The following is a 22,905-nucleotide window of genomic DNA, read 5'->3' on the forward strand; positions in this document are numbered from 1 at the left end:
GCCCTGGGTTCGATTCCTCAGCACCACATAAGCAGAAAAAGCTGGAAGTGGCGCTGTGGCTCAAGTGGTAGGCGCTAGCCATGAGCTGAAGAGTTGAGGGACAGAGCCCAGGCCCACAGTTCAGGTCCCACGTCCAGCAAAAAAAAAAAAAAAAGCTCAGGGACAGTGCCCAGGCCCAGAGTTCAAGCCCCACAACCAACAAAGAAAAAAGAAAAGAAAATTGACAGAAGAAGCATGTTTTTCTTTTGCTAATTTGAGGAAGTAAAATATGATGTGACTTTTGCTGAAACTTGAGTATTTACATGCTGTCCAGTAAGTGCAGTAGGTGTATCAAGGAGAAGACATTCACTAATTGTACAAGAGATATTTATATAGTGTCACCCTGAGCCTACTTTACAGCATGTCTTTTTTATAAAATCTCTTCATTAACAAAGGCTCAAAGTCAGTTTGTGCTTGTCTCATTCAACAGAAATTGTGCCAAACAGTTAATCTTGCTTTTTATCTGCACATCTTGTTGCCCTAAAAATGGATTAAATCAGAAGTGTGGTGCTTCCTAAGAAAGGAATCATCTAGGCCGGGTCGGTGGCTCACGCCTGCAAAGCCAGCCCAGGCAGGAAAGTCTGTGAAACTCTTATCTCCAATAAACCACCAGAAAATCGGAATTGGCGCTGTAGCTCAAATGGTAGAGTGCTAGCCTTGAGCTGAAGAGCTGAGGGACAATGCCCAAGCCCAGAGTTCAAGGCCCACGACTGACCCAAAAAAAAAAAAAAAGAAAGAAAGGAGCCATCTGATTCATAAGCGACCTAATGGCTTTCCTGATCCTCACATGGGCAGTTATACATTAGCAAAGTTTCTTTATTTGCACAGAAATTCAACTTTTTGTGAACATTGATATTAATGAATGCCTAAAAGTGCTTTGTCATTAGCAACTTTTAATTTACTACTGAATGATATGTTTATCTCACATTATAGCAATTGTTCCCTAATCATCTCATATATTATGAATGTTTATATGGCTCTTAACAAAATTAAACTTTTGTAAATACAGAACAGTATTCCTATATCCTATTTGCCTTTCTTTTGCATTGATCTCATATATTTCCAGCTACTCCTCCGCAAATTTCTCATGTGAACACTTTTTACTTTTCACATTGATTTCCTTTGAAAAATCTCTTAAGACAGAAATTGTGGCTGCTTCTGCTGAGGAAGCAGCAAATGATCTTACTAGTTTCACTGGTTAGTTCTACTTTTAAACAAAGATACTGATTTTCTCAGAGTACATTTATTTAGACATTAAAAAGCTTCTGTCAGAAATTATATCTGTAAGCTTACCTAATATTCCTCTGTTATATCTTACAGTTTCATGTAAGTAAAAGTATTCTTAAAGACAAACTAATACTTCCCTCCTATGTTAAGTTTAGTTTTAAAAAGTTCTGAAACCCAAAAGACTGCTTATATTGACTTGCTACATCATTATTGTATTCTTTTGCTTCCCCATCCATCCCTACCTATTCAGTCCATCCATTTTTAACATCCTCATCTGGAATCTCATTAAATTTGCCCTTATAATTTTGGCACATCTATTCCTACATGTTACATGTTTTCAATATGCAAAGAATTTTTCTGATACTGTGTTCTGTATAGTTTTGTTTTCTTTTTTTTTGGGGGGGGGGCCCGGTCGTGGGGCCTGAACTCTGGGCCTGGGCGCTGTCCCTCAGCTCTTCAGCTCAAGGCTAGCGCTCTACCACTTGAGCCACAGCACCACTTCCGGCTTTTTTCTTTTTGCTTATATGGTGCTGAGGAATCGAACCCAGGGCCTTGAGCATGCAAGGCAAGTGCTCTACCACTGAGCCACCTTCCCAGCCCTAGTTTTGTTTTCTTAAACGAATGTTGTTGTTCATTCGTTGGTAATTTTATTATCAGTGGACTTTGCCTGTGAATAATGTAGGCTAAAAGGGATTCATTGCTTTTTTTCATGGTCTAGAGATATTCTGTAACATAACTTTTTGTGTTTGCTCCATTTTTTCAGATGGAAAAATTGATGTTTTTGTTGTGAACATCAAGATGCTGTTAATGGCACTCTGAGATCCAAATGAAAATTAATTATGACATATATAAAGTATTCATACAACCATTATTCTGCTTCAGTCAGTCAGATTCAAAGTATTTTGATTGTTTTATGGATCCTCTGACCATCAATTACAAAGTTTCGTCTAGTAGATAATTATAGGTGCAATTGAGGAACTACTTTTGCAAAGCCCATTAATAGGCTTATATAGTAATGAACTTCTAATTTTATTCTGCTTTTATTCCTCTTAAGGTATAAAATAATTACTGGAAAGCCTTCTGGGGCAATATCTGGAGTACAAAAAGCAGAAAATGGACCAATTGACTGGAGCGGAGAGATGCCTAAATCTTGTAGTCTTTCTCGGTAAATATAGTGTATCTAGTTTTCATATTTTGTGCTTCATTGTCTAAAATCACGCATACTCAGATACTTCAAATATAGTTTTAGGGGTTTTGTTGGTTTTGTTATATAGGTCTTGTTATATAGCTCAGACTGGATACTTTGATTAGGTATTATTAAATAAAGCATGTGATTTTTGTTTTTTGTGGTAAATATTCTGAGCTATATAAACATTCTTCCTAGGGCATCAGGGATATATTTTTAAGATTACTAATATCTAATTTTGAAATTCTTCCCAATGTGGGAATTCCACTTAAGACTAAGGTATCTTTTATACAAAATGTTGTATCAGTGGACTACAAAGAATGGCATAGATATCAGTAAATTTCTCGACTGGAATTATAGAAAGCTATCACTAAAACATTTACTGTTCTGATTTTTTTTAAGTTCTTAAATGATTCAAAAGATGAGATACAATAATTTTCTAGTACTGCTATGCAAGTTTCAAATGTTTATTTGGGTCTTCATTAATTTAGCAACCATGCCTCAAAAATATGTCAGGTAAGAATCTTATCACAAGCAATTAGTGCAAGAGAAATTCAAAGTACAAAATCAATTATTTTATTTATTTATCTATTTATTTAGTGGTATTGGGGATTAAACCCAGTCTCACACGGGTTAGGCAAGTACTTACTCTACCTCTACATTGCCACTGATAGTAAATTATTTTAGTTTTCACTCTAGAAATATAGTCAACACTTTTTCAGTATTTAGAATTGTGATTATTGAATTATTTTTTTCCAACCAAGATAGATATATAATCTACAAGTAAACATATAGGATATGATTAGCATCTAGCTTAATGCCTATTGTGAATTGTGGGTGCTTTTTGTATGCCTTCAGCATGTAAGTAAACATCTAAAACAAGTTAATATTACTTAGCACTTTACAGGGTCCTGTGAAAAATCATTTAAACCAAGAGTTTCACTGATAAAATGATTATCAAGAACCATTGTCATTATAATTTCATTCTTAAGTTTTCTAGAAAAAAGTCTCAGAAGTAAAATTTGGTCATGCAAATAGATTTACCATAGAAAACTCATTGTATTAGGAAACAGAAATTTAATATTATAGTGGTTGTGTTAAGTTTTTACTTAGTAAAATGTAATTTGGGGACCTCAGGCAAAGGCAAAATTGATAACATGTAAAGAGCTCAGAAAATGAACACATGCTGTTTATTGCAGGAATTTGGAAGCCATAATCTGATGGTCTAAACTATATATTGCTTATTTCTGGAGAATAACAGACCTTGTCTGTTCAATGAATTATTAGCATACTAATTTATCTTCCAAAAACAGATTATGTGATTTTCTTTTTTTTTTTTTTTCAGTATTGGAGTTTGAACTCAATTCTCATACTTGCTAGGCAGACAGTTTACCTCTTGAGCCATGCTTCCAGCCATTTTTGCACTGGTTATTTGAGTAGGAACCTGTATCCATATCTAGACAATGATCCTCTTGTTTATGCCATTGCTGAGTTAGATCTATACCACCACTCCCAGTTCAGATGGTCAGATGGAGTCCTGCAGATTTTTTTGCCTAGACTGATTATGAGCCATGCTCTTCCCAATCTTGGCCTTTCATATAGCTGAGATTCACATGGTGAATGCCACAATGCCCCACTATAGGTTGAGAAGAGGTCTCCAGGCTGTCCTGGAACTGTTATCTTCCTGATCTCAGCCTCCTGAGTAGATGGGATTACAGCATGAGCCAAGATAGGCTGTAAATATTTAATTTTTGTTTAAGTAGAGTTGTAAAGTGTACTATATAAATGAACAATGGACACAACTAAACAAAAAACCTAATGAGGACTGGGAGTGTGGCTTAGTGGTAGAGTATTTGCCTAGCATGCACAAGGCCCTGGGTTTGATTCCTCAGTACCACATAAACAGAAAAAGCCAGTAATGGTGCTGTGGCTCAAGTGGTAGAGTGCTAGCCTTGAGCAAAAGAAGCTCAGGGACAGTGCCCAGGTCCTGAGTTCAAGCTACAGGACTAGCAAAAAACAAAAAACACACATACAAATACACAAAAACACTTAATGAGCTAGTTAAGTCTGCATAACAACAACAACAACAAAAACCTCATCTGGCTCGTTTAAGTGAAGGAAATAGCTTGGCTTTGTAATTAAAAGTTCATGTGTATATGTGACTCAAAATATAGCTGAATCCTTGATGTCAAACTTTTTATCAAGATTTGGTCTCTTTCTATTGTTCAGATATGTTTCCCTCTAGTTTTTTCTTCACCTCAAATCAGACATTCCCAAGCCAACATTTTCATGGTTTTAAAAGATCAGTAAGAAAAAAAGACTTTTATTTGTGTGAATAAACATTTCTGGGTTGATTTTCATTGAACTGTGTTATGCTTCCACTTGACAACCTTGAGTTAATTGCAGTAAAAGCTGGTTCTCGTATCTACCTCACATGAGGAGGGGTGTTAGAAAGATTTGGATTACTAACAAAGGGAAAGAGAATATATAGCTGTTTGGTAAAAATAAAAACATTGACTATATACCTTAAAACTTAACAGAGGGAGGCGTTGGGAAGGGAGGGAGAGAAGGGATGATATGGGTAAAACAAAGGAGGGGGTAACAGTGCTCAATTACAATTAACTCATTACCTTACTCATGTAACTGTAACCCCTGTGTACAGTATCTTCACAATAAAAAAGATACATTTGGAGCTGGGAAGGTGGCTCAGTGGTAGAGTGCTTGCCTTGCGTGCATGAGGCCCTGGGTTCAATTCCTCAGCACCACATAAGCAGAAAAAGCCAGAAGTTGGCTCTGTGACTCAAGTGGTAGAGTGCTAGCCTTGAGCTGAAGATCTGAGGGACAGTGCCCAGGCCCAGAGTTCAGGCCCCAGGACCAACAACAACAAAATAAAATAAAAGAAAAGAACATTTTTAAAAAAAGATATATTTTAAAAAAAACTTAACAGACAAGGGATTATTTTAGTGTTTATCACATAGGTAAATTTAAATTTTAAAGACCATTTGAAATTCCACAGTTGGAAACCTATATGACCATGCTTTATAATTTAATGAAAACAGAGGAAAGCAAAGGTTCTTACACTCAGTTTTTTTAAAGTATATCATCTTTTTACTCAGAGATTATTCCCTGTTGAATTCTACTATTGATTGGTAGGTTAATATCATAATATACTTTCTTTTTTTGGGGGGGGGTCCGGTCCTGGGGCCTGACCTCTGGGCCTGGGCACTGTCCCTCAGCTCTTCAGCTCAAGGCTAGCGCTCTACCACTTGAGCCACAGCGCCACTTCCAGCTTTTTTCTTTTTGCTTATGTGGTGCTGAGGAATCGAACCCAGGGCCTCATGAATGCAAGGCAAGTGCTCTACCACTGAGCCACCTTCCCAGCCCCATAATATACTTTCTAAAGAAGGCATATAAATGCCAATCTAGCATGTAAAGTTACGTATTGGATTGCTATATTACAAGGACATTAGAGACATTTGCTGAAAATAAAATACCCTCATGAACATCTGATTATAGTCAGTTGATCTTACCTGGATAACCATGAGCATAATGCATTTAGAAAAGTGAGGAAGCTTGGAGCTTGACAAGCATTGAAACAATTACCAGCAAAAGAAAAGTTAATATTAAAATCCTATAACTTAATTTATTGACATTTGCCGTTAACTGAAAGTTATTTAACTTTCTGAAAAATTGGCAAGCTATAAGTTTTTCTTAAAAAGACAAGAAAAAAATAATATAAATTAAGCATTCAAAATCCAAAATGCTCCAAAGTCCATACCTTTTTGGGTACAGACATAATACCTTCAGTGGAAAATTTCATACCTGACCTCAAGACTGATCACAGCCAAACTTCAGGTACACTAAAAATACTGTATAAAGTTATATCAGGTTATGTGTTATATATATGATATATAAAAAAATTCCATTTTTAGATTTGGTTTCATCTCCAAGATACTTATAATGTATATATGCAGATGATCCAAAATGAGAAAGTCCCAAGCATTTCAGAAAAGAGATTTTCAACATGTAAGATAGCTAATTCTTTGATTTCCTGGTTTGGATTGTACTTTTCAATACTATTTTTTTAATACTATTTTAGAGGTCTTCAGGTACTACTTACCCCTGTTCTTGCAAACATCCTTGAAGCAGACCAGGAAAAGTGCTGGGGTTTTGACCAGTTTTTTGCAGAAACTAGTGATATACTTCACCGAATGATAATTCATGTTTTTTCACTACAACAAATGACGGCTCATAAAATTTATATTCACAGCTATAATACGTAAGTACCTGTTTATATATCTTTCTTGTATCAATGCCTTGTGTTATGTAGTAAATATTTTCCTAAACTGGGACAGTAAGATACACCAGTTTTGGGGGCTTGGAAGGTGGTTCAGTGGTAGAGCACTTGCCTTGCATGCCTGAGGCCCTGGGTTCGATTCCTCAGCACCACATAAGCAAAAAGTAAAAAGCCAGAAGTGGTGCTGTGGCTCAAGTGGTAGAGCGCTAGCCTTGAGCTGAAGAGCTGAGGGATGGCGCCCAGGCCCAGAGTTTAGGACCCACGACTGGACCCAAAAAAACAAACAAAAAAAACCAAAAACACCAGTTTCATCAAGTGCACTCAATTCTCACTGGAAAAGTTATGATTGAATACTCAGCAAATTCTTTTTCACTTAGCTCTGAAATAAAAAGGATTTGGGTTGGGGATAGCTTCTTCCATGAAGGCCTAATTACAAACCCAAGCAGTGCCAAAAAAATGAAAAGGACTTTTCTTAAATTTACAGGTAAATTAGCTTGTAGTTAAAATTTAAGTATTACAAAACTAATTTCTGTGACTTCTTTAAAATTATGTGGTCAGGGGCTAGGAAGGTGGCTCAGTGGTAGAGAGTTTGCCTTGCATGCATGAGGCCCTGGGTTCGATTCCTCAGCACCACATAAGCAAAAAGAAAAAAGCCGGAAGTAGCACTGTGGCTCAAGTGGTAGAGTGCTTGCCTTGAGCTGAAGAGCTCAGGGACAGCGTTCAGGCCCAGAGTTTAAGCCCCACAACCGACAAAAAAAAAGAAAATTATGTGGTCATACCTGGTGCTGGTAGCTCACACCTGTAATCCTAGTTACTCAGGAGACTGAGATCTGAGGATCGCGGCAAGAAAGTCCACAAGATTCTTATTTCCAGTTGACCACCAGAAAACTGGAAGTAGAGCTAGGACTCAGAGTAGTAGAGCACTAGCCTTGAACAAAAGAGCTCAGGGTTAGCATCCATACCCTGGAAACAAGCCCTACAAGTGACAAAAAATTATGTGGTCACATAACTATAAATACTGTGTTGCTGGTATATGAGTTCAGTTTTACTAAGAGTATTATCCTGCTTTAAAAATATTAAAGCCTAGGGCTGGGAAGGTGGCTCAGTGGTAGAGCGCTTGCCTTGCATGCCTGAGGCCCTGGGTTCGATTCCTCAGCACCACATAAGAAAAAAGAAAAAAGCCGGAAGTGGTGCTGTGGCTCAAGTGGTAGAGCCCTAGCCTTGAGCTGAAGAGCTGCGGGACAGCACCCACTCCCAGAGTTCAGGCCCCACGACCAGACCCCCAAAAAAATATATTAAAGCCTAAAATCTTAAATATAGCTTAGGTTTATTTGTACATAATGTCATAAAACAATGAATACTAGACATATATTCAATATTTGTTGAATATGAACAGAAATACATTATACCTAGATTTAAAAAGTATCTGTCCATGTGATAAAACTGCATCTAACTAAATATTTATACATACTTGCATCTAAAACCAGGGAAGTCTGAATTAATGAGTTTCTCTTTTGACAGAATCCAAATAGCAGTTTTGGTATCTCATAAAATTCATAAAAGGGTGGGATGGGAATCTGACTCAGTGTTCAAGTGCCTGCTTAGCATGCACGAGCCTAGGGTTCAAACCCAAGCACCAGAAAAAAAAAAATAGATTAGGTAAACTATCATAGGTGTGAAAATCTAACCTACAATATATAAATAAGATACAAAGTGAACATCATAATATCAACTTAATATTACTCATCATCATTTTGCTACTCAATAGCCTGAATATTTAGGTAACAGAATTGGGTGTTAACCACCATGTTCATTTTAAAAGTACAGTTAAATTTAAGTGTCTTTCCAACCTGAGCCAATCAAAGCAGAAGTTTGTGGTAGAGCCAGACCACAACTCTGCTGCTGAAACATTTCTTTGATTTCATAGATGTCTTCAGGGGAATCCATATTTTCCCCAAACATATCATTTTGAGAATAGCTTATTTTTAAATCTATTTAGCAAACATCACACCCGTTGAGAGTACTGTTCTTGAGAATACTGTTCTTTACACATTTAAGTCATTTAATCTTCACAGACATGAGAATGATTACCACTGTTACTTCATTTACCACTGAGGAAAATAAGTACAGAGGAGTTACACTTATTACAAGTAATTGGAAGAGCTGAGATTTAAACCTAGGTATCTATTTGCTCTCTGTGTTTTTCCCCACTTTTAAACATTATATATATTATGTATATATATATAATGTATATTATACAGGTTGTTGGGAATTTTCATTTTAGTAAGTTTATATTCATATTAACAAAGCATTTATAGGAACTGGTCCTGATCTTAGAAATAAATGTTGAACTCAACATTTAAAAATCAAGATTTGTCTCTCATTTTATCTAAACTTGTATTTTGTCTTTGTTTAAACTTTTCTCATAGTGCTACTGTATTTCATGAATTGGTATATAAACAAACCAAAATTATTTCTTCAAATCAAGAACTCATCTATGAAGGGCGACGCCTTGTTCTAGAACCTGGAAGGTTGGCACAACATTTTCCTAAAACCACAGAGGAAAACCCAATCTTTGTAGTAAGCCGGGATTCCCTGAATACCATAGGATTACGCTATGAGAAAAGTACGTATGGATTTTTCTCCTTGTTTGTTTTTTTCTAAAAAAAAAACAAAAACAAAAAACCAGTAATTTGTCATCAAAGTGATGACATAGATCTTTGTAAATACTAAAATTTTATAAATTAGTCAATAAATAATAGTAAATTTGAAAAGCCTCATATATAGTTTTTTTGTTTTTGTTTTTGGTTGGTTGTGGAGCTTGAACTCTGGGCCTAGGTGAGGGACAGTGCCCAGGCCCAGAGTTAGGCCCTACGACAGGACCAAAATAAATAAATAAATAAAATAAAATTTTACCCCTTTTCATATTTCAGTTTCCCTCCCTAAAGTACATCCACGTTATGATCTAGATGGCGATGCAAGTATGGCTAAGGTTAGTATTTAAGCAAATTACTATGTGAACATTTGATTTTAAATTATCCTGTCAGCAGTAGAGGCATAAGCATATGTGTCTATATGAGTTAGGAACTTATTCCTTTAAATTGTTACCTTTTCTAAATTATTTGTATTCTCTCTACTTGGTATCCTTTCTTGAACTTACTATAAGAAAAATTCTTTATCAGTTAGATAAAATTAATGATGAAATATTTTATTAGTTATAGCTGCCCTTAGCTTTTAGACACTGGTAGTTACATTTTATATCAACCTAATAGGAATATGTAAGCCTGAAAATGTATGTGTTAAAGTTTTTCATATTCTATATAACAATGGCACCAAATTCTGACACCACTTATATTTCCATCAGGCAGTAACTGGAGTTGTGTGTTATGCCTGTAGAATTGCCAAAACTTTGCTGCTTTATCAGGAGTTAATGCGAAAGGGAATTCGGTGGTTGATGTAAGTAGCAGGTGGAAATTTTTAAATTATTCTTCTGCTAGGTCTCACTGAATAATTTATAATCACCCCCTTGTTGATAATCAGATAATTCAGACTGGTTAGGCCCATGAACTTGATTTCTGTTCTATTCTATTTGCTTCACAGTTAATTTACAAACACAGTTGGTGGAGCCAGGCAACCATAGCTCATGCTTGTAATCCTAGCTACTCAGGAGGCTGAGATCTAAGGATTCCTGCTTAAAGCCATCCAAGCAGGAAAGTCTGTAAGACTTATCTCCAGTTAATCACCAAAAAGCTAGAAGTGGATTGTGGCTCTAGTGGTAGAGCTCTAGCCTTGGGCACAAAAGCTCATGGGTACCCAAGCCCTAAATTTGAGCCGCAGAATTAGTACAAAAACAAAAAGTAATGGCTATTTTTCATGTACTTCTTTTTTTTTTTTTTTGGATCCGGTTGTGGGGCCTGAACTCTGGGCCTGGGCGCTGTCCCTCAGCTCTTCAGCTCAAGGCTAGCACTCTATCACTTGAGCCACAGTGCCACTTCCGGCTTTTTTCTTCTTGCTTATGTGGTGCTGAGGAATTGAACCCAGGGCCTCTGGCATGCAAGGCAAGCGCTCTACCACTGAGCCACCTTCCCAGCCCATCATGTACCTCTTAAAATAACCTTGTGAAATCAAGAGGAAAAATAGAATTTAAACTTTAAAACTACAGTATGATTTCCAAAGACCTTTACTTAGTGGTTATTTTGCTGTCTTGGAAGACTTTGGCATTGTCATAATTCAGTGCAGTATATTCTTTCTATGGGTAAGTCCTCAGAATCTTCCTCCATGACCTACCTTTTTCCTAAATAAAGTCATATTTACTTTCTTAAACAGCATTATAGAATTTAGATACTGTATAACTCATCCATTAAAAATGGACAATTTAGTGATTTTTGTATGTTTACAGAGCTATGCAACCATTACTCTAAATTTAGAACACTTTCATCACCTCCAAACCAACTGCTCATCATTTTTCCCCAAACCAACCAGCCCTAGGCAACCACTAAAACAATGTCTCTGTAGATATGCCTATTTCAGATGTATCACATAAATGTAATCATAGATGAGTATATATAGTAACCTCAAAAAAGTCTAAAAACTAATTTTATTAATTAATCTGGAATAGAATTAATAATTATAATATACACAATATATAATTATAATCTAGAACAAAATATTATCTGCAAACATATTCCTGCAAACATAAAAGAGTGATTACACTTTTATTCATTTTTACGTATGCTAGTTTATAGTGTGCTGGTATAATTAATACTAAGCAAGAAAAAGTAAATGATTCCTTAGATAAACTAATGGCAATGATGTTATTTTGTAGTGAATTAGTTAAAGATGATTACAATGAAACTGTTCACAAAAAGACAGAAGTTGTGATTACATTGGATTTCTGCATCAGAAACATTGAGAAAACAGTGAAAGCGTGAGTAGACTTTCTTCCTTGCTAGCAGTAGAAAAAGTATTAAATGTTCTATTTAGTTGTCTTGTGGCATGCCGTGCAAGTGCTTGTGTTACAGAACATCCTTAGGATAGTAGTTGGTCCATCATAAGGGGAAAAATAACAGTTTTCTCAGTAAGAAACAAATGCCATCTCTGGTGGCATTTTACCATCCCTTTGTAAAGGATAAAAGGAGATTAAAAAAGATATCATGTCTAGCAGAAAGTCTGAATAGTAAAATGGTGAACTTATTACCAACTAAGGAAATAGGAAGAAGTATCTATAGATTCACCACTAATGAGTATTTTTAGAATTTTAGGAATTATTTTTACTTTATTATTTGTTTGGGTTTTTTGGTCAGTTGTGGGGCCTGGGCACTTTATTCTTATTTGTTAGGTTTATATCTGGAAGGTTCTTGAAAAATTGATAATTTAAACTGCCTTCTTTCTAGAATTACAGAGGAAACTTACTAAATGAAGTCAGTATATACTATTGACCTTCGTTTTGTTTTTTGTTTTGTTTTGTTTTTTGTCTTGGAGCTTGAACTCTCAGCCTGGGTGCTGTCCCTCAGCTCTTCAGCTCAAGGCTAGTGCTCTACCACTTAAGCCACAGCACCCACTTCCGACTTTTTCTGCATATGTGGTGCTGAGGTATTGAACCCAGGGCCTCATGAATGCAAGGCAAGCACTTTACCACTGAGCCACCTTCCCAGCCCCCTTCGTTGATTTTTAAATCTAGAATTTTTACTATTATACTGACATAGATTATTTGAAATTGGGCTGGGAAGGTGGCTCAGTGGTAGAGCGCTTGCCTTGCATGCCTGAGGCCCTGGGTTTGATTCCTCAGCACCACATAAACAAAAAGAAAAAAAAAGCCGGAAGTGGCGCTGTGGCTCAAGTGGTAGAGCGCTAGCCTTGAGCTGAAGAGCTGAGGGACAGCGCCCAGACCCAGAATTCAAGCACTACGACTGGACCCCAAAAAAAAAAAAAGATTATTTGAAATTAACTTGTCTGTTTAATTTCATCCGTATCTGTAGTCCTTCCATATCCTTGATTAATGCTCAGTGGATATTTGAAACCTCAGATAGTAGCAAACCCCATACAATACATGATAGCAAGTGAATAGTATATATAGTGTGGATATACAGGGTGACTAGGTCATTCAAATCCCAAGCTGGAAGGAACAAATGGTATATGACTTTAGCACACTACTCAAAAGAACATGAACTTAAAACCTATGAACTATTTTTGGAATATCTCAGTTAATATTTTCAGACAATCATTGACCACCACTAACTGAAACTATAGAAAGCAACACCTCAGATCAGGGGAAACTACTGTATAAAAAAATGTCTTCTTCAGGGCTAGGAAGGTGGCTCAGTGGTAGAGCGCTTGCCTTGCATGCATGAGGCCCTGGGTTCGATTCCTCAGCACCACATAAGAAAAAAGAAAAGAGCCGGAAGTGGTGCTGTGGCTCAAGTGGTAGAGCGCTAGCCTTGAGCTGAAGAGCTGAGAGGGACAGTGCCTAGGCCCAGAGTTCAGGCCCCATGACCGGACCCAAAAAAAAAAAGTCTTCTTCAGAAGGAAGGCCTCAAGGTTTTCTTATAACCTGCTGGCATTTAGACTTTGAATAATTTTTTTTTTGGGGGGGGGGTCCGGTCGTGGGGCCTGAACTCTGGGCCTGGGCACTGTCCAGGAAATGGAGCTCAGATTAGCCTTGAGCTATAAAGCTTAGGGATAGAGCCCAGGCCCTGAGTTGGAGTCCTTAACAACCAAGCAAAATAAAAAAGCTGAAAATAATTCATAAAACATCTTTTTTAAATCTATGCATTTATTATACTTTTTTTTTCTGTGACTGACTTTTCATGCAGATATGAAAAGTTGATGAAGATTCACCTAGAAGCAGCAGAATTAGGTGAAATTTCAGACATACACACCAAGTTGTTGAGAGTAAGTATTTGCAAAAGTATGAAAATTGTAAGGCCATAATCCTTTGCTGGCAAGATTGACCTTAACCTTTCTTGTTAACAATGAGATTTCTACAAATCTCCAGAAAAACGAGTAAGTAGTCTTTTCCCATCTTTAGAGACTTACTGCTATGAAATTCTTTATAACATTTACAAATGCCTACTGTGTTTTTAAACTTGGGCAGCTATCTGTCCATCTTCCCTTCCCCACCTATCCTTCCTTTCTTGTTTTTTAAATTTAATGCTCTTATGTTGTTCCTCTGGCAATTAAAGCAAGGTTATGAGTGCAAATTAACATGCATTTGAATATAGGTTGTTTATACTTGTCTAGAAATATCAGATCATTTCCAAAATAAAAAGTAAAGAAAGATTTATAATTCTCAAGGCAAAGCAGGGTGCCTAGCTACTCAGGAAGCTGAGATCTGAGGATTGTGGTTCAAAGCCAGCCCAGGTAGAAAAGTCCATGAGACTCTTATCTCCAATTAACTACCAGAAAACCAGAAGTGGCACTGTGGCTCAAGTGGTAGAGCACTCACCTTGAGTTGAAGAGCTGAGGGACAGCACCCATGCCTAGAGTTCAAGCCCCATGACCAACAAATAAATAAACAAGTACCAACAGATACAGATACATTCCAAGAAGTCTGGCTCTCTCATTTAACTGTATTACAGAGGTTCATGGATTACTCCCAGATCTCTCTCTATGTACCTACCTGTTCCTGGCTGGCCATGTAAGACCTTCAATTCTTTGCATCCTTGTTTTTATTTTTTCTCAGAAATAGGCCATTTTGTGGCTCCGTGGTAGATGAGTAGTAGATCACCTACCTACCAAATAAGAGGCCTTGAGTTCAAATCGCAGTAACATCCAAAAAATTGTTGTTACTTTTCCTCAGTTTTATATCTCAAACATGAGTGATAAGTTGTGAAGTTTAGTGCATTGCCATCAGCAGGTTTTTTCGTTGTTTTTTTAAACAGAATGAACCATAATGTGCATCAAGCATTAGGAAATTACTGTCCCATGAAAATCTCAGTTCAATTTATAGACTTCAAAATGTTACTGAATTTAAACAAAGAGAATTTCTAGTGAGTCTTGGTCCAAAGGTTTGAAAAGTTCTGCTATAAAGTGATTGGAAGTCAGAGAAACAAGAGATGGTCATCCCCAATATTAACCTGCATTTAAATAAAGAGCTCTGTTGTTAGAAATGTTTTGCATTTTTCTTCCTTGCTTTTAGCTTAGAACTTGACTTAGCTCATGCACTGGCAATGGAAATTCATTCCTAGTGCTAAAAGCATTGTTTGAAAGCTTTCAATGAAAATTGTTTTTGTGAGATTTGCAAAGGAAAGGTAAGTAAATGGCTTACTGACACAGTCTTTAAGGACTACCAATCTGTCTTCTAACTTAAAGCCAACTTCTTTTCATTAGATTGCTTGGTTTTCCTCATTAGCAGTTGAGTTGTGGCTCTTTTCCTAATTGAAGACCTTAAAAATTTTAAGAATTAGAATGTAAATTCTTTTTTTGGGGGGGAGGGGTCCAGTTGTGGGGCCTGAACTCTGGGCCTGGGCACTGTCCCTCGCTCTTCAGCTCAAGGCTAGCTCTCTACCACTTGAGCCACAACGCCACTTCTGGCTTTTTTCTTTTTGCTTATGTGGCGCTGAGGAATCGAACCCAGGGCCTCGGGCATGCAAGGCCTAATAACTAATAATAACTAATAACTAATGTTGAGAACATTAGAATATAAACTCTAATTTAATAGAAGAACTACCACATGTGCTTACTTAAACCCAAGCAATGGTTATTAAAATTTTTTCAGCATCTCAAAACCAGACAGGAAGGATACTGTTCCTCTTCCATACCTCTTCTTCTTCTCTTCTGGTGACACTGGAGTTTAAACCCAGGGCCTCCTGCTTGCTAGGATGGTGTTCTACCACTTGAGTCATGACTCTTGCCCTCTTTTGTGCTAGTTATTTTGGAGATGGAATCTAGTGAACTATTCTGCCCCAGCTAGCCTCAAAGCTTGATCTTCTAGAGCTTACTCACCTAAGTAGCTAGGATTATAGGCACAACTTTTTAGTGCCCATCTGATGTAAGTTTATTTAGTGAATTTAATTTCCTCTGTGTTATCAGTTATTAGGGTTCTTCTATCCCTCATTTTTTCAGGGCCAGAGGATCTGATTCATCTATCTAATGCAATGTGCCTACACCTTGGCCACACTTGGGTGGATGGATAAGGAGTGAGTGGAATATTTTGATGCATAGTTTTATATGGAAGGGGTGAGAAAGGTCTTATTCATAAAGGAGGGTGGGGAGTGCCTAGCTACCAAAACAGGGAGGTATAGACTTAGGAAAACAGAAGTAAGCCTATATATGCGTATATATCTATATCTATCTATCTATATATATATATATAAAACATACATATATATATATAACATACATATATATACATAAAACATATATATATATGTCGTGAGATTTTTTTCATCATTATTATAAATAGGAAAGGATTCTATGTATAAATTTTTACTTTGGGGCTGGGAAGGTGGCTCAGTGGTAGAGCGCTTGCCTTGCATGCATGAGGCCCTGGGTTCGATTCCTCAGCACCACATAAGCAAAAAAAGAAAAAAGCCGGAAGTGGCACTGTGGCTCAAGTGGTAGAGCACTAACCTTGAGCTGAAGAGCTGAGGGACAGTGCCCAGGCCCAGAGTTCAGGCCCCACAACCGGACCCAAAAAATAAAAATAAAAAAATAAATTTTTACTTTGTTAAGTAACTTTGAAACAGTTTAGTCATTGACATTTCATCTTAGTTAATATTTTTACCAGTTTATTTACAAAAGTCCAATTAGTTTTAATTTATCTCATTCAATTCAGTAACAAAGATAACTATAAGATTTTGTTCAATTTGTTTACAAGTATTCATTCATTCATTTAGTTGGTCAGTTGATTTATTCAATATATTGAAGAGACCTTCTGAAAACATAGGACTCAATTTATGGTACTGAGTTGGACAAAAAGATGAGCAGAGATTTTTTTAATCAAACATTGATGACATAGCAGATCAAATCTGCAGCTTTTTTAAGTGGTATGCTAAGATGTCTGAAAGTCTCCGTGGCCTTTGTCAGAAAGTGGCTTGGATATTTGTTCCTCTTTCCTCTGAGCTTTTCCTTCTTCCCGCCTGCTGTTTCCTGTAATTTCCCTCACTAATCCCACATCAGCTAGAAGGACTATAGTCTTATTTGTTGGTCTTCTCAGTAAGATGACCTGCCATGAAATGAAGGCTTTAAAATTTGGGACTTAGCAAGTATTGTTTTAACCATTAGCCTACCTGTTAGATTTATAAATGTATCTTCTAATTTTGACCCCAAATAATACGGATCATGTTTATGCAGGTATAAAGGTCTCATCTTGATGAAAAACAAATATTTTGGACCAGTTTGGTATAGTCAAGTAGAAAATGCTCACTATAAGTAAGGGATAAAATAATAAAATATATGTAGTTTCTTAGCTTAACTTAGTTGGAAAAAATGTGTAGATTCTTTTGTTTTTAAGTGGAACTGATTTTAGTATTCAGAACCCAATAATGGGTCTTCCTCTCTGTCTATAGGGAACTGGAGGAAGTCAACACAGACATGAGACCCTTCTAAGGGTTGACATTCTGCTTGAATTTTAAAGTTCTGTCAGTCTCAGGTTAAAAAAAAAAAAGTTTCAAAACAAGGGAACTGGAAGGCCCTAGCGTTGCAATTTTCTGGGCTCCATGGTGAGGGACATTCATCAGCCCTTCTTGGGTAAATGGTGTTCTCCCGCCTTGTAGAGCTTTTCTGCTAGAGTAGGAGTTATGTGTATAGGAGTGGAAGGTACAAGGGTATAAGGAGCCCAAGGCTGACATTTTTAGATGGGTTCAGGGTCCCAGGGAGGAGAAGGTACCTGCCAAAGCCAGTGATTGGCTGAACCTCAGGTAGATAACCAAGGGCCCAGCCTGCTTCCTGTCCTCTCACCTGGGAGCTCCCTCAGGCTCAGGGCTTGGATTACAAACAAGGAAATAACATGTTCCCCATGTCTCAGCTCCTCTTGGTTCATGGCTGGAGATAGAGGAGGGCATGGACAAACACTTGAAGGGGTCAGGACCCCCTCCCAGACCGGAAAAAAAAAAACCACATGGAGCAGAGAAATATATCTAGACCCCTTAAATATCTAGACATATTTAATTCTAACGTTTATCCTTTCTTAATAAGATTTACAAATACTCAGTAACATGATAGGTAAGCAATATATTTCCTAAGCTTAACTTTAGACAGGATTAGATAAGGCTTCTGTTCATTTACTTTTTTTTTTTTTTTTGCTGGGCCTGGGGCTTGAACTTTGTCCCTGACTCCTTTTGCTCAAGGCTAGCACTCTACCACTTGAGCCACAATACCACCTCTGGCTTTTTCTGTGATTAATTGGAGATAAGAGTCTCATGGACTGGCTTTGAACCACGATCCTCAGCTCTTAGCCTCCTGAATAGCTAGGATTACAGGTCTGAGCCAGTAGTGCCCAGATGTTCATTTACTTTTTTTTTTGGGGGGGGTCCAGTTGTAGGGCCTGAACTCTGGGCCTGGGTGCTGTCCCTCAGCTCTTCAGCTCAAGGCTAGTGCTCTACCACTTAAGCCACAGCGCCACTTCCGGCTTTTTTCTTTTTGCTTATGGGGTGCTGAGGAATCGAACCCAGAGCCTCATGCATGCAAGGCAAGTGTTCTACCACTGAGCCACCTTCCCAGCCCCGTTCATTTACTTTTTTAAAAAAAATTTATTTATTTTGACATTACTGGGGATTTAACTCAGGGCCTCACACATTTAGGAGGCAGGAACACATTTAGGAGGCAGGAACTCTACTGCTCCAGTCATAGCTCCAGCCCCTTTTGGATTAGTTATTTTCAAGGTAGGTCATGCCTCAACCAACCTAGGCTGCAGTCCTTCTACTTTTGCTTCCCAGTGTCACTGAGGATGACCAAATCAAGCCACAATAATCAGCCATTAGTTGAAATGGAGTCTCAAAACCTTCTGCCCAGGCTAACCTCGAACTGTGATTCTTTGGTCTCTGGTCTGAACCACCATACATGGCTTTCATTTTCATTTTTAAAAGTTACTCTTTTTTAGGCCCTTTATAAAGAAAACACATTCTGTACATACCTACATATTCCATTGAGGACTTTCATAATAGTTCTTTATGTTTATAACATTCAGTGCAAATGAGTGTTAACTAATTTTTTTTTCAGAAAAATAAACACAAGGGCTGGGAAGGTGGCTCAGTGGTAGAGTGCTTGCCTTGCATGCATGAGGCCCTGGCTTCAATTCCTCAGCACCACATAAGCAGAAAAAACCAGAAGTGCTGCTGTGGCTCAAGTGGTAAAAACCAGAAGTGCCGCTGTGGCTCAAGTGGTAGAGCACTAGCCTTGAGCTGAAGAACTGAGGGACAGTACCCAGGCCCAGAGTTCAGACCCACAACTGACCAAAAAAAAAAGAAACACAAGATTGATTGAACAATTAAAAGTGTTTAGCAGGACACTGGTGGGTCACCCTATAATCATAGCCATTGAGAGGCTGAGATCAGAAAATTGAGATTTGAAGCCTGCCTGGCCAGAAAAGTCCACAGGTACTATCTCCAAAATAACCAGCAAAAAGCCCAATGGGAGACAAGGCTCAAGTGCCAGCCTTGATTGAAAAAGCTGAGTGAATGCAAAGCCCTGAGTAAAAACCCCAGTAACAACACACACACACACACAAACACACACAGCATAGCCTGGCATTCAAAACCTACATAAAATTTAAAAAGTATTTACTATACCAGGTATGTAGTTCACTAGTACTTGCCTGGCATGTATAAGTTCCTGGGTTTAATGCCTAGCACTGAAAAATTAAAAAGAGGGAAAAACAAAGTATTTACTACATGAATTGTTTTAATACTAGTCTATATTTTAATACATTTTCATTGGTGGAAATTGTCCTAAGAAGCTGCTCTTTTCTAATTATGTACATCTTACTGATGTACATAATTAGCTTAAATTGATGTAATCTACAGAGAAATGCAATACAGTCTGTAGAGTCTGTTGGTGCTGTGATTATCATTTCTGACTTTGGCAACTGGGTCTGAACCTATTGGTTTTATTTAGCTTTCCAGCTCTCAGGGAACAATAGAAACCAGTCTTCAGGACATCGAGAGCAGACTATCTCCTGGTGGATTGCTGGCTGATGTCTGGGCACATCAAGAAGGCACCCATCCAAAAGATAGAAAGTAGGTCATAACTTTACTAGGAATTCTTTATCTTATTAAATGTCCTTTTCACAACAATTCAGTTAATTTTTTGGGTTTTTCTTTCTTAAATAGTGTAGAAAAACTACAAGTCCTGTTAAATTGCATCACAGAGATTTACTATCAGTTCAAAAAAGACAAAGCAGAACGTAGTAAGTAAAATTTGGTGTTTGTTAATCTAATGAAATCAGCCTTAATTATTAGTTATAATTCCATTGGATTAATGTGGTATATTTGTAAAAGTGACTACTTCAGTTATACTTGTTTTATTGTTTTGGGGTTTTTTTTTTGTTTTTGTCGGTCGTGGGGCTTGAACTCTGGGCCTGAGTGCTGTCCATCAGCTCTTCAGCTCAAGGCAAGCGCTCTACCACTTGAGCTACAGTGCCACTTCCAGTTATACTTGTTTTAGAGGTATGATTCTATTAGAGAACAACTTGAATGTACAAAAAACTTGCACTTAAAGTCAGCCTTTGGAATATATTATATCAGGCTCCTAAATTCCAAAGGGCTTAGAGGCCAGGCAGATAACAGCCAGGACTGAAAGGAGACAGTGAGGAGCCAGAACTGCCCCCTTTTTCCCCATAAAAGAAAAATTAGAGGGCTGAGTGTGGTGTATTGTGCCCATAATTCTAGCTGCTTAGGAGACAAAGATTGGGAGAATTAGGATTCAAGGCCAGACTGAGCAAAAAGTTAGTAAAACCACCCTCTCAATGAACAAACTGCGTATCTGCAATATGAGAGGCATAGGTTGGAATCTGAGGTTGGCCTCAGGCTGAAAATTAACTGAAGCAAAAGAGCATTAGGGGTATGGCACAATGGTGGAGCATTTGCCTAGGAAGTGCAGGCCCTGACTTCAAATCCCAGTACTTGAAAAGAAAAAGGTAGAAATACAAGTTTTGTTAGAAATACCCTGGTTTTTAAATGTTGGCAGTTAAATTTTTGTGTGTGGGGCTGGGAAGATGGCTCAGTGGTAGAGTGCTTGCCTTGCATGCCTGAGGCCCTAGGTTCGATTCCTCAGACCACGCAAAAAAAAAGAAAAAAGCCGGAGGTGGCGCTGTGGCTCAAGTGGTAGAGCGCTAGCCTTGAGCTGAAGAGCTGAGGGACAGCGCCCAGACCCAGAGTTCAGGCCCCACTACCAGACCCCCCCCAAAAAAAATTTTTGTGTGTGTTAACATTGTGCAGTCAAATAAAATCTGTAAGTCATGTTTAACGCATAGGCCACAAGTCTGGCATCTGCTTCAAACTCTTAGGTATTTGAAGAAATAATCTCAAAAGAAAAAATACTGTTCATTATATTGCAATTCCACATTAAGACAAATATGTGCTATTTTCTTATTTCTAGGACTAGCTTATAATGAAGAACAAATCCACAAATTTGATAAGTAAGTGTCTAGATTATGTTTAATAAGTTAGCTTCTCTCATAGTTATTTCAGTGGCCTTTAATTATTTGATTCTTCTTAAAAAATTAGATTCAGCAACAAATACTTATTTGTCTTGACTTTATTGGATTGTTACTCTGACTGCATTTTTTGAAGCTCATTCTTGCCTGGACAAGAAGGGGGTGTGAGGGAGGAGGGGGGGAATACACTGTTCTGCTCAGTTGTTTACTGCCTCAGGTACTATGTTTGGAAGAGGGTAGAGATCAAGAAATAGAAGCAAAGACATACATAACCACTTTCTTAGTCAGTAAATATAAACCATCTTTTTCCTCTTGCTGTTATAATGTCTACCCTAGAAACTTTTGCTTTCTACTGCAAATGTTCAAAATCCACACAGTCATTTTAGGAAATATTTAGGAGACATTTGAAAATGTTTAAATATTGAAAGTAGAAACAGTGAAGTTCACTTAAGTCTTTTTGGTTATTTCTAAATTTACAGGCAAAAACTGTATTACCATGCAACAAAAGCTATGACCCACTTTACAGATGAATGTGTTAAAAAGTATGAAGCATTTTTTGCTAAGTCTGAAGAATGGATGGGGTAAGGGCACTATTTTGGGGTAATAATATGTACTTCATATTGTGAGAATTTTACCCAAAGCTGCTTATTAACAGATTCTTTTTGATTTTCAGAAAAATGGTTCATCTTAGGAAACAGTTATTATCTCTAACTAGCCAGTGTTTTGATATTGAAGAAGAAGTATCAAAGTATCAAGACTACACTAATGAGGTACAGCTATCAAAAGTATCTTAGAGGGATTGGGAATGTGGCTTAATGGTAGAGTGCTTGCCTAACATGCATGAAGCCCTGAGTTTGATTCTTTAGTACCACATAAATAGAAAAAGCCGGAAGTGGCACTGTGGCTCAAGTGGTAGAGTGCTAGCCTTGAGCACAGATTGAATCAGGCACAGTGCCCAAGCCCTGAGTTCAAGCCCCAAGAATGGCAAAAAAAATGTATCTTAGAGGAGCTGGAGGCATGGCTCAAGTGGTAGAGCACCTATATAGCAAGTATAGGGCTCAATCCCTACCACCACCAAAAAAGTATCTGTATTAAAATCTTTTATCCTATTAGGAGAAATTAAAATTCAGCTCTCTTAAACTTATGTCTGATGATTAAGAATGGAGAGGTAGGACATATTTTCTATGCCTATAGTGCATTTTAATATTTTGTTGTTGTTTTCTGGTCAGTGATAGAGCTTGAACTTGGGGCCTGAGCGCTTACTGTCCTTGAGCTCTTTTTGTTCAAGGCTAGTGCTCTACCACTTTGAACCACAGCGCCACTTCCTTAATATGTGTTTTAAGAATTTAGATGTTTGACAACAAAACTTTTGGATAGGGCTGGGAAGTTGGCTCAGTGGTAGAGTGCTTGCCTCACATGCATGAGGCCCTGGGTTCGATTCCTCAGCACCACATAAGCAGAAAAAAAAAAAGCCGGAAGTGGCGCTGTGGCTCAAGTGGTAGAGTGCTAGCCTTGAGCTGAAGAGCTGAGGGACAGCGCCCAGGCCCAGAGTTCAGGCCCCAC

At 37.7% G+C, this 22,905-nt stretch overlaps 1 protein-coding gene across 3 annotated transcripts in view; it reads left to right on the top strand.

The window, feature by feature from the left end:
- Positions 1–22,905, top strand: part of Tbk1 (TANK-binding kinase 1) — a 46,184-nt gene that overhangs the window by 19,052 nt on the left and 4,227 nt on the right. For all 3 annotated transcript variants that reach the window (XM_013020894.1, XM_013020885.1, XM_013020901.1), the window contains exons 9-20: positions 2,321–2,431; positions 6,552–6,731; positions 9,179–9,375; positions 9,683–9,741; positions 10,114–10,205; positions 11,575–11,676; positions 13,562–13,640; positions 19,803–19,924; positions 20,018–20,094; positions 21,285–21,324; positions 21,822–21,923; positions 22,016–22,112. In XM_013020894.1, the coding sequence (XP_012876348.1) occupies positions 2,321–2,431; positions 6,552–6,731; positions 9,179–9,375; positions 9,683–9,741; positions 10,114–10,205; positions 11,575–11,676; positions 13,562–13,640; positions 19,803–19,924; positions 20,018–20,094; positions 21,285–21,324; positions 21,822–21,923; positions 22,016–22,112 (1,258 nt within the window). The remainder of the gene's footprint in view (positions 1–2,320; positions 2,432–6,551; positions 6,732–9,178; positions 9,376–9,682; positions 9,742–10,113; positions 10,206–11,574; positions 11,677–13,561; positions 13,641–19,802; positions 19,925–20,017; positions 20,095–21,284; positions 21,325–21,821; positions 21,924–22,015; positions 22,113–22,905) is intronic.

Source organism: Dipodomys ordii, unplaced genomic scaffold (genome assembly GCF_000151885.1).
Source record: "Dipodomys ordii isolate 6190 unplaced genomic scaffold, Dord_2.0 Scaffold3, whole genome shotgun sequence".
In the NCBI taxonomy this organism is placed as follows: Eukaryota; Metazoa; Chordata; class Mammalia; order Rodentia; family Heteromyidae; genus Dipodomys; species Dipodomys ordii.